Raw genomic sequence first — 12,474 nt, 5'->3', positions numbered from 1 at the left:
TTGTGTCTGGTGGGTGATGAACTACAAGATGCAGTGGTTGAAAAGCACGGGGCATCACAGTCCTTAAGGTTTTCTTGGAAGGTAGTATGTTGCTACCTTAAAGACATGGTGGTTCATTTAACTAAAGATGTTGAGCCATCTATGCATCTATGTCATATCACGTCATTCTCTAACCCCATTAATCCAGACCAAGGTCACAAGGTTGGGGGCACAGGAGCATGTCCCTGCTAGCATAGGGGGCAAGGCAAGAACAAACCCTGGACAGGGCATCAGTCCATCTCAGGGTAAACACACTCACACAGACACACACCAAACACACAATAAGGCTAGTTTAGCATCCCCAATTCACCCAACTTGCATGTCTTTGGACAGTGAGATGAAACTCAAGCAACAGGAGGAAACCTTCATAGAGGGGACCTGGGACAGAAACAATGTGCCAATGTGTATCTGACACTACTTCCTAAGCAGTAGTTATCTGCTAAGATAAATAAAGAAAAAATAATTTCCATATATCAATATTTAGTGGTAAAACAGCAGCAGAAAAATGAAATACCTCAAATTCACAAAAACGCTTTAAAAAAACACTGAATACTGAATTTTGGCGATGTCGTCAAAAAAAGAAAATGAGCATAAACATGTTTTAATTTATTGATCATTTTTTTGTTTATCGATATTATTAATATTATGCTCACATACATGCTCTGAGCTGCACTGACAGGGAGCTTTATACTAATGAAGGTTGGAGCAGAAGCAATTGAGGGGCCACACGAATAGCACCCTTGACCAATAGGCTCAAGGAAGATGCAAAGCTCAAAGGTTAACAAGTGCTGTATTTTGCTGTTGACTACTGGCTCTCATCTTGGTTATCCAATCCGCTCTGTTGACCTCCTTTCGTCTCTCCAATTTACCAGAATGCTGCCAGGTAAAAGAGGTGATCTGTGGATTCTTTTGTTAATCTTGGCACTGCTTCATAGGAGGGGTGTTTGGACTTTTCCATTAGTTTATCCTCACTTTCTAGAGGGGTGTTTGTTACTCATTTTCCTCATTCTGACCTTGGAAATTCAAGCTTGTGGTTTCCCTGAGGTGAACCAGATGTCACATGCTCAAGCTTTAAGCCATGTTTGGTTAACGCTTTAGTTACCTTCAGTCCTTTTCCTTATGTTTTAATAATTCATTGTTACAACTTCATTTTAGTATATACCAAAATAATTTATAAATGATTATATATTAACTGAAAATTCAATACAAACTACAAAAGGAGTCTGATCCCAAAGATATTTATTTATGGTGCTTAAATCTTGCAATACCCCAACATCAGTCTTAGATTGTAGGGATCTAATGGGGACGCCATGGAAGTTGTGTTGCAACACTTAAAGCTACTGCTCTGTGCTCCTCTCTTTTCGTGTTAATACAAAAGTGTAACACATAGGCTACCGGCACATGCGTAGATTTACTTCAAGCTCTGCCTGCCATATACATTTGCATCTGCAAACTATAATGGAGACTGCATAGAACTGATGAAAAACACGAAGAAAAATACTGAACCTGAGTGAATGATATAAACAAATGAAAATTATAAACATCTAATAAAGATAATAATAATCTAATAATAGTCACATTTCTATTTAGTCAAATTTCTCATTATTCCTACCGATGATCTGTTTCAGTTGAAAAGAATATCCTTTCCTGTAAAATTGCATTTTACAATGATCATCAACAAAAGTAGAGTAAGCAGCACCAATTACCTAATAATATTGGTATTATTGCTTATTATCTGACTGATTCCTTTTTGCAAGGTGACTTACAGCTTTTTACATACAATTTGGCACATTTCCTTTGTTTTTCAATTGGAATACAGGCCGTTGAAGTGACTTGATCATAGTCACACAGTGTCAATAGCAAGATTTGAATCCACAACCTCTGGGTTTGAAGTCCTCAGTCCAAAGCCTTAAACACCACACCTCAATTCCTGCCAATAATATGAGCCCCTTGTAAAAACTACCAACAAACGTTGTATGCAGAAAAGTACTTAGTTAATTACATAGTACTTCTGATACACTGAATTAACTAATGCCATGTTAAATGACGGCTATTGTTTTATGAAATTTCCTGCGCGAAGCCGTGTAACTCAGCTTGTTGTGAGCAAGAGCCACCTTGTCCAACATCCGTTCCCATAGCCACTGAGGAGACGTTTTAAGTGCTATATGGGTGGATGGATTTTTGTCCTATTTATTACACACTGAATAACAGTTATTCCCTAAAAGTTACATTGCATAAGAGGTTCAGATTATACTTTATATTATATAAATACAAATAGCACTAGACTATTGGTATCCCTGTCAGCCCACAAACAAGCTTTCTTTTCCTAAAAATGCTCCAGAATGAAAAGATCATTCTTTGTCTCCTAAGATGGGTTTACAATATTTATAATTTTAGTTCAGTTTTCTAAACTTGAAGGCCAGGCAGTAGTACTGATCAGACAACAAGAGACGAGGAAGAGTGTGTATTATTCCAAAGAGCTTGTTGACAATCTTATTTCCTGCTCGTTCCTTGCATTACCTGCCTGTTCTGACAACATTGATTATGGGCTTTTCTTGCAAGTGGTAATGTAATTCCCATCTCCTTCAAGGCGCACCGCAATCACACAAGCATTTTTATAAATTATAGAGTGCCTAAAAAGAAGCTGTCACTCCTTTCTGGAGAATGAATATTAATCTCTTACTGCTGCATTTCCACATTGTTTGAAACATGTATTTTTTGCTGTCTGATATCAAAACACAACGGTACTGCTGTCATGTTTGATGTCGCATAACATGCCAGAAATACGATAAGGACATAATTAGCTATGAGGTCATTAGACTTGCTAACTAGACTTGACGTTTCCAAATTAGCCCTTTTTTCAGGACAGAAAAGGATTTCAATTGACTGCCTACAACCTTTTAACAGAACTGAAAAAGGTTTATTTTAATTTTGATGTAATCAAAAAAGAGGATTACATTTGTTATCTGTCATTGCTCAGTAAAGTCTTAGGTGTAATCCTGCCTATGTTTTACAGCAAGTTGTATTTTGTGGCTGACCTAACTTTTCTACCTAATCTAGTAAAACACCAGAAATTTTTTTGAACCTGAGACCCAATGCTAAACATTTTCTTTCTGTGTTTAGCTTGTTAAGTCAGCGAGAGATAGTGATGCACTGGGCTCTCCAGAGAAATTCTCTTGTGGTTGATTAAATTTGCCACATGGTCCAAAGTGTGATTCTATGATTCAATAACAATTTTCAGCGAATTATGTCACTTAAATTCTTAAAAGGCAATTCATTATTAGTACATCAAGTTAAATATTTAAAATGTTTAGTGTTTTTGAAGCATAGACTGTAATGCTGTGTGCTTCCAACACTAGGTTTGAGGAAAGAACCAATTTGGAAGGGGATTCAGCTCATTGCAGGACACGCTCACCCACACCGGGCAATTTAGCCTAATAACCTACCTCTGGATGAAAAAAGAAAAAAAGAAAGATGCAAACACAGAAAGGATGTGGAAATTTCACACAAACTGTGACTTGAATTAAAACTATCCATGCTGCCTCCTCAATATTCTTTTAATAACCAATTGTAGATGTTGATCCCAGAGCATGCAGCTATCCTTCCCTGTTCCCTGGGATTTGCTGAAATTTAATCCTCTCTGAAGCTTCTGGTGACTCAAGTGATGGTCAGGCTTGTATGTTTTTTGTTCATTGCTTTTGCGAGATCAGTCAAGGTAGCTTGTAGTGGGGGAATTCCATCTCTGGAACTTTTTGTACTCATACATGTTATAGCACCAAGGCTTCTGAGTACTTTGCAATATGCTCTACTGCAGGCGACAAAGTTGTGGGTGATCAGTTCCCAGAGACTGTTTGAACCCTCAAATGCATTGCTGTTGTGTGCTATTTCTGTGCAAATGAATCCAAGCCAGATATCCTTGCTTTTGTTAGACAAGTCTAAATATGGTTAAACCTGCCACATTCTTCACTCCCTCACCATACTACCCCTCCGTTTGATTGGTGTAGGGTTCTAGGATGACCCTATTTTTCCTTTCAGATTCCTTATTACATATCCAGGAACAGAATACCGCAAATCTCAACTATAGCTCTCATATATTTACACTCCCTTTTATATCTGTAACCTCAGACAACATAATAGAGTACCAAAAGATGCAAAAGGGAAGCTTTATACTTTTATTCATACATAGATTAGTTAAAGGTTTTTAATTGAGCTCAAAATATAAGCAAAATAAAAACAGTGTAACAAATTAATATTACAAATACAACCTGGATAAAAAGGCCTTAAACATTTAATATACTTAGTATACCAGATGGCTCTCTGTTTTAGTATGTTGTTTGGTCACTAGTCTACAATGGTCTCTTCTCCAGTGTAGCCTCTGGATGGAAGAGCAGAAACACAGCATGCACTCTATGGATGACAGAGCACCGACATAGCATGGCCTCTGTATGGAATAGAAGAGACAGGATGGCCTTTCTATCAGCCCCAATTTATGTCAGTTGTATCACAACTCTTGGACCAGTGGCGGTGAAGCAGACTCCCTACTGTTTTTAGATCTTATGTCATTTGACTGGTCTCTGGCCAGCAGCTTTGTTCCTGCTTGATAGAAGTTTGCATTCAGGTTTTTAGCCCCTAGCTGATATTGGAGGTCAGCTTTTACTGGTTCAGTTTATCTGTCTGATTTGGTGAGTTCTAATTTAACCCCAAGCAAGAACTGGTTTATCCAGCTTCCTTACTGCCATTATTGTTTTTAAAATTAAAATAAAAGGACTATAGTTCAGACATATTGGATAATGACAGTCTACAAATAATGTTTACAATATATACTAGATATTCCTGACTTTTTCTCTCTAGTACAGCCATGGATCCAATAAATATTCATTTTAGTGCTTACAATGTACCTGTTGATCATCAGAGCTTCTGGCATGAATTGAGATGCTGTATTAACAGATGTGATAACAACAATAGAATATTTAACCCAAGAGCTATAACATTTGAGATTTCCCAGTGTTTGTCTGGTTTTCAGATTGTCTGCTTAAGTCCGCCTCATGCGCTTCTGTAGCACTGCTACCACTAAAGTAGTTCATCTTCTCCAACTCTTCTTTTTTGCCAGGAGAAAGTGAAGGGAAAGAAGATGATGTTGCAGCAGTGCAGGATGGACTGCAAGACAAGGCACTGATGACTGCGTTCCATCAGTGCATTTTTCCTCAGATGTCTGTTCCTCAGCAGAAGTGCATGAGAGAGCTTATTGAGACCCTGTGGCCAAATGTTGAACTTCCAAAGCAGTGGATGCCACTGAATGAAGGAGGTGATTTTTAGATTGCATTTTGAACCTCTTACCACTGTCCTATAGTCAGTCTAGCTTGACCTTTTGCTCACATCCTTGTGGACCCTCTGTGAGCAGTACTGTAATATAGAAAATAAATATGAAGGCATTAAGCAGCTTGTTTTGTTCTAAATATTCATTTATGTTTAGGCCAGTCTGAAGAAACCATACAAGTGAACAGTCAGGAGACACCTCCATCTAAATCTGAGCTGAGCCATGCAGATGGACCCTCCGTTGATATCACTGAGGCAGTTTCAAGAGTAATTGAAAAACAGAAGCTGTTTCCTGATATGGCATTCACTGCTTCTGTCCTAGAAGTAGCCCAGATTGTGCCAAACTACAGAATGGTAAGTCAATGCTAGTCAAGCATATTCAGGGGTAGTTCAGATGAGTTGAGAGAAAAAAAAAATCACTCCAGGCAAAACTTTCATTTTAAACTTATACAGATTTATATGTAAACTAAACAAAGCAATGTTTGATTTCGAAAATTGTGAAGATTCACTTAATAGTGTCTGTGATAGTCTGATGAAATTATACCTAGGTTTTATTTTTTTGGAGATCGGGGCTATGCAGTGGGTTTAGGATTTCCATGGAGTGGCTTAAGCGCCATAAGCCTCCATGATGCTGCCCTTATTCACAAAAACAACAAAAAGTGTAACAGGCCTCAAAAACAACACACAAATAGCCAGAAATACTCCTATTTCAGGGCTCAGCCTCACCTCAGGCAGCTCAAAAGCCAGGCTTCATAAAATCTCTAGTCCCAAAGGACAACAAAAGCAAAGTTTATTATAATTACATTTTTATTAAGGATCTCCAAAAGGATCACAAAAAGTCAAGGCAAGAAAATGGAGGCAAAAACCTAAATCAAGCAAATTCAAACACAGAACCAATAAACAGCATCTTAAAGCAAGCGGTACATATCCTGTGAAGGAATGAGAGATAGAGAGAGATGAGAAACCCTGTGTGATGCCCGGGTTATTTGCAGTTGACATCCTTGAAGGTGGACATTGATAGTCATGTACTGAGATGAACTGGGAAGTGAGGAAACACACACACACACACACACACCCACACAACAAGGGTAGGTGTAATGTGCTTAGTGCTTTTATTTACAAAACAGTCTCCATCAATAAAAGTGCAGTGGAATTATCCATGAAATAAATAATACATTAAGAATAAAGTCAGTGCTTTGATGGAAAAAATTCAAATAAATAAATAAATATTCCAATAAATAAGTTACAATTGCAGGTTAAAAACACATGATCTGTCCTTTAAAATCACTCCTCCACTCAGTAAGGGGAGATGTCCACCAGCAAATGCAGTCACCTTGCAATCTAAATCGTGCCCCCAGAACCACCTCTTGGCATTCAGCAGCGGACCCCACAAGTCCATCTGTCTTCTCCTAACACTATCCCTCAGCATTCAACAGGAGTTTCTCAGAGCAATTGGTCACTCCTGCTCCTTGGAGGCTCAGCAGGAACAACTCTGCCCCATGAGCGCTGTCTGCTTGCTGTACTCTGGGCCACTTCCTTACTGCTTGCATCCACGCCATTGCCCCAGCACTTTCATGATCCTGTTTCTTCGTCTTCTCTTTTCTTTTTATTTAACCTCAAGACTTATCATTCTTTTCTATCTCTCCTCTAGCCTACTCAGGCTCCTTTTATACTTTAGTGGGTGCAGGTACCTTAATTACAAATTCTAGAGCACTATTAAAGAAATTGGCATTAATCATTTGCATCTGCACATGAATGCAGGCTCTGCCAATTACCTCATCAACAGCCAGTAGTCGCTTGACCATGCTACTGTGTGCCCCTATGCCTACTCCCTGAGCCTAAGCACACTATTCTTACTAAAACTGACTGTGACGATGCGGGTTCGCTCCATGCTCTCATTCAGCTTCTGGGAGATCGGTAATGTCACTGATGAGGTAGGCAGTGGGGCATAACGAAGCAAGGGGATGGATGGTGCAAAAAGTGCAAAGTCCTTTTATTTAAAATCAACAAACAACAACAAAGTGTCCAAATAAATAGTGCAGTGAAGCAAAACCTTCAGACAAATAATCCAATAAAAACAAGGTGAAATCGTGGAAGTTAAAATCCATTAGAAAAAACATTTAAAAACAATGAGGTTAAAACAATGGCTGGAAGCTGTCCCTTTAAAACAAAGCCTGGTGCCGCCTTACTACTGGTGACTGGTGACTCCCCTGTTTCTCCCATCAAGGCACTCCTCACCTGTGCACTTAAGCAAGGACTGCCTGCATCACAAATCACCCCAGGAACCACTTCAGGCACACACCACCACGTCCCCTCGCTAAGCCGTGAGTGCGGCGATTATTTATTTAAAAAGTGGCCTTTTTGTCGTGAGCTGTGGACCCGTTTCACCACACTGACACCCTGCCACAAACCTCAAAATGCACATTAAAACACCCTGTAAGACAGGAGGCAAGAGCATGTTTATTTGGGGCTATAGTAACCAGGACTATTTGGGGCTAGGCAGTATGGCATAGTAGTTCAGAATTTGGACTTCAAATCCTGTGATTTTGAGATCAAATCCTACTGCAGCACACAAATGTCTGTGCTCCAATTGGAAAAACAAAAGTAATGTAACCACTTGTACCTCAGAAGTTGTAAACTGACTTAAATAAAGGGGTCAAATAAATAATAATAATAAAACCAGGAGTGAAGTAATCCTTCTTAGAGTAAGTGAGTGGCCAAAGCACAGAACAGGCACTCAGATCCTGTTTTGCCAACTTGACCCTTATAAAAGCTGTGTAGTTTCCCCAGTATGTCCAAATAACTAAAGAAGGGTCAAAAAACAGGAATCAAAAACAAAGACACAATGCCAAAGCTGTTAATCCACTTCCAGTTTCATCTTAAGGTCTGCTGGGACCAGTACTCCTTAGGAGGCAGGGAAGATAACAAAATCATGAAATATATTCTTAATACATGACATAACAAAAACACTAATAACACCATATCAATACAAATCATAATTGTGTATACATACATAAAAAATAAATTGATAACATAATTTGAAAAAGAATATCTGACAAACAATAAAAAAGATAAAAAAATCAAACATGTAACATCTGAGGGAAAAAACCTAGACTGAAGAATAACACTACCTGGCTCTTTTATGCTTAACCCAAAACTAAACTGGTGATCAGACTGTTTAGAATGATCGATTTATTAGGATTTTCCATATATGTTGATTGCTATGACTTGGACTTCCACCAAAAAGTTGCAAACATCCCCACTAGAGGGAGCAATACCACTTATCCCAGGCTATATAAACAGGCAAACTGTATAAAAGTAAAAAGGTTTTATTTCCACAAGAATGCTCCATGTAAACTTCACAAGGAGCACAAAAAGGCATAAATGAGTTGCCTAAACCCTTAAGGAAATCCAGTACAAAGTCCAAAAGCAAAATCCCAAGTCAAAAAACAGAGAAGAAGGTCAAAAAAATCTGATATTTCACGATATGCACAAGGCGCAGCAAAAACACAGAACTCAACAAAACTTCCTAGCACATTCAAAATCAACTAGGCAGGAACTATGGGAAACTCTCCTGATCCTGGCAGTGAGTAACACATGGCCCCACCTCTTAGAGGACCACCTACAAAACACGACCCAAGCTGTTTGCATATATAGACACAATCAAAAACAAAGATTAATGCAAATGATCAACAAAGTAACATTTCCATGAGTAAAACCATCAAAATTAACAAAACAGACCTAAAACATGAATTTGAATTTGAATTTGATCAGGGGGGATCCTGGCTGAAACACAACATTGATCAACCATGGCTGACAGCCAGTTGACAGTTTAGTCTCTAGTGCTACATATGGTTGTAGGGCAGGCATTTCAGTTTCTCTACCTCTTTGTTTCTCTTTCAGGTGGTGGTCGTGGGACCAGCTGGTTGTGGAAAGTCTGAGCGAGTTAATATCTATCTGCAAGCTCTCAAGGAGCTAGGAATCCAAGTGAAAGTCCAAAGAGTGTTTACAAGAGCACTGGAATCGCAGCATTTGCTTGGATTCAGCAACCCCCAGACTGGGTACCTATGCAAGTTTGTCTTATTTTTTATATTAGTATGTGGAAAAGCAGCATTCTGGTTTAAATGTTAGTAACTTCCAGGTCAATAACTCCTGACTGAAGGACAGAGAAGATGAAACGAGTAGTCTGTAACAACCCATGATGAAGTAAAGTAACTAGGCTAACATCTGAAGTCAGAATCTACTTGTGTCAAATGTAGCATGTACAGTAGTGAGCTATATGGCTTCCTGTTAGAACAAAGAGAAAGATGAAGCGACTTGATCTAGGAACTAGAAGCTTCCAATGATCAGTGGAAACTGCAGTCTTCTTCTCAAAAGTTTTAATTAATATAGGGAAAGTTTATTAGTTGAAGATGTGGCTGGGCGATGGTGCCATTAGTGTGGCACAGTTTGTTTGATAAGCTCTCCAAGGTCCTTGCAATGAAAGAAAATTACACACTGGTAGTCAGAACACAGAAAAGACAGGGGCCATCAGTGGGCAGTAACCCATGTGTGGTGTGGTGCATATCCTGATAAGGAGTGAGAGGGAAAATGAGAAGCCCTGGAAAACTGTCAGGAAGGAACAAAAAGTTTATTTGGGAGTACAACCAGAAGTGGAGAGATCCTCCTGGCGAAAGCAGAGAACAGGATCCCAGAAACTGTTTTTCTAGCTCGACTCTATCTCGTAGGCCTAAGTGAGATATAAAGGATAGCCGACGCCCGCTGTAGCTTATGGCAGTGTAAGAATAGAAACGGAAAATGGTGAGAAAGGAATTCAGAAATCAAGAAGAAATAAATACTTCTTGAAAGGTGCAGTGTGCATGTAGAATTTCCAGCCAAGTAGGATTACAAGTGATAAATAAATCAGGCTTTCTAAATTTACGTACAATGGCCATGGCATCCTGATAGTTTTGTTGCATGTATCTTGGACTTGGAAATGTGGATGGTAATTTGATTATTTTGCCTGCACGTACGTTGTTATTTTCAGCGTTTGCTTGCAGTGCGTCTGTATTCAAACATTGTATTGTTCCACGCGCAGATCTTGTTGATGTAATCTGAGATAGTTGAGACGCACGCCCTCTGTTTTAACATATGCGTCTACGACGTACTGTTGGAATAGTTTGCTGCTGGAGTGCAAAATACTAAATGTATTCCTCATTGCTAATCTGTACACGTAAAATTGGCATTGAGTAAGCCTTATTCGCTTGGCAGTTCTTTTATCGGGAACATGTTATAAATCTTTGTGCCAGCCAATGTCTCCGTAAGTGAATAAAAGTGGGTAAACCACAGGATCGCAATTCATATTCAGCGTGGAAATCTGTTTACAGGAATTGCATATGGGATAGATGCAAATGTCCCTTTCAGCAGGCATTTCGCCATCTTCTCCGACGAAAATCACTGCAATGTCGGGGCATTGTATCGTCATAAATCCTGTCTAGGGTTTTCATTGAAAACCATTCGTACAGATGCTGTTGGATTGGACTGAGTGATTTCATGCATGTGTTTGTATGATTTAGCGAAGGGGTTGATGGTTCTGAGCATGGAATCTACCTGGAGAAGTAAATTTTCACTGCATGCAGAGTTTGCTTTAATTTGTAAGCGTACTGCAGTATCTTGCGCTGTGTCAAAAACATACAACTGTCCATATCCTGGAGAGGTAGAAGTGCTAGCGTATAGTAGAGAGATTTGGTGATAAATTTGCCTGTGTATTTTAAAACAGTATGGTCCATGGCCAGGAGGTTGAGTTATCTATGCACCCATGGAAGCAAACGCTAGAGAAGAGTTGTATTCTCAAATGTGTTTATGATAATTTTTAGCTTCTGATGTTTGCTGTCTAAGAAGCTGTTGTAAAGACACTGGTGGCTCCCGCAAAGGTGGTAAAGCTACAGTAATCCCTTCTCGATCGCGGGGGTTGCGTTCCAGAACCCTCCGCGATAGATGAAAATCCGCGAAGTAGAAACCATATGTTTGTATAGTTATTTTTATATATTTTAAACCCTTATAAACTCTCCCACACTGTTAACGTTATTAGAGCCCTCTAAACATTATATAACACCCTTTAGTCAAAAGTTTAAACTGTGCTCCATGACAAGACAGAGATGACAGTTCTTTCTCACAAGTAAAAGAATGCAAACATATCTTCTTCTCTTCAGGAGCAGAGAATTTCAGAGAGAGAGAGAGCTCGCAAAGAAAAGCAAACAATCAAAAAATCAATACGTGTGCTTTTAAGTATTCCAAAGAACCGCAATAAAGCGGCATTTCTTAGAGGAGCGTCAGTATCTTCTAAGAAAACAGCCCCTCTGCTCACATCTCCTCAGTCAGGCGCAGAGAACGTCAGAGAGAGAGAGAGAGAGAGATTAAAGCAAACAATCAAAAAATCAATACGTGTGCTTTTGGAAGCACCGCGATAAAGCGGCATTTCTTAGAGGTGCGTCCGTATCCGCTAGGCAAACAGCTTCTGTGCAAACAGCACCTCTGCTCACAGCCCCTCCGTCAGGCGCAGAGAATGTCAGAGAGGGTGAGAGAGAGGCAGAGACAAGCAAACAATCAAGCACCGAGTGGGAAGAATATCTTATAGCATTGAGGAGTTTTACTTAATATGTAATACATGCTCTGATTGGGTAGCTTTTAAGCCATCCGCCAATAGCGTCCCTTGTATGAAATCAACTGGGCAAACAAACTGAGGAAGCATGTGCCATAAATTAAAAGACCCATTGTCCGCAGAAATCCGCGAACCAGCGAAACATCTGTGATATATACAGTATTTAGATATGCTTACATTTAAAATCCACGATGGAGTGAAGCCGCGAAAGTCGAAGCGCAATATAGCGAGGGATTACTACTTTACCGTTGTGGCAGCACCTCGAGTACTTGTTGGATATATTACGCTCAGCAGGCCAGTATAGTGCATGACATGGAAGATGATGAATAGGAATCGAGAAATGCCGTGTCGGCTGCGTGTGGATGGGACCGGTTTTGAAGTGGAAGCAGGACAAACCAGAAGAGAAATATATATAAGAGATACCCCTAACTCAAATCACACTTGGATGCTGTTTAAAGACTAAAACCCTTCCAGTGGAG

General features: G+C 39.5%; 1 protein-coding gene across 1 annotated transcript in view; it reads left to right on the top strand.

Moving 5' to 3' along the window:
* Nucleotides 1–12,474, top strand: part of LOC120530659 (dynein beta chain, ciliary-like) — an 86,228-nt gene that overhangs the window by 35,348 nt on the left and 38,406 nt on the right. The window contains exons 9-11 of the mRNA XM_039755083.1: nt 5,150–5,344; nt 5,513–5,709; nt 9,259–9,416. Coding sequence (XP_039611017.1) covers nt 5,150–5,344; nt 5,513–5,709; nt 9,259–9,416 — 550 coding nt within the window. The remainder of the gene's footprint in view (nt 1–5,149; nt 5,345–5,512; nt 5,710–9,258; nt 9,417–12,474) is intronic.

The sequence above is a fragment of the Polypterus senegalus genome, chromosome 6, assembly GCF_016835505.1.
Source record: "Polypterus senegalus isolate Bchr_013 chromosome 6, ASM1683550v1, whole genome shotgun sequence".
NCBI lineage: Eukaryota > Metazoa > Chordata > Cladistia > Polypteriformes > Polypteridae > Polypterus > Polypterus senegalus.
This window is presented reverse-complemented; position numbering and strand designations above follow the sequence as displayed.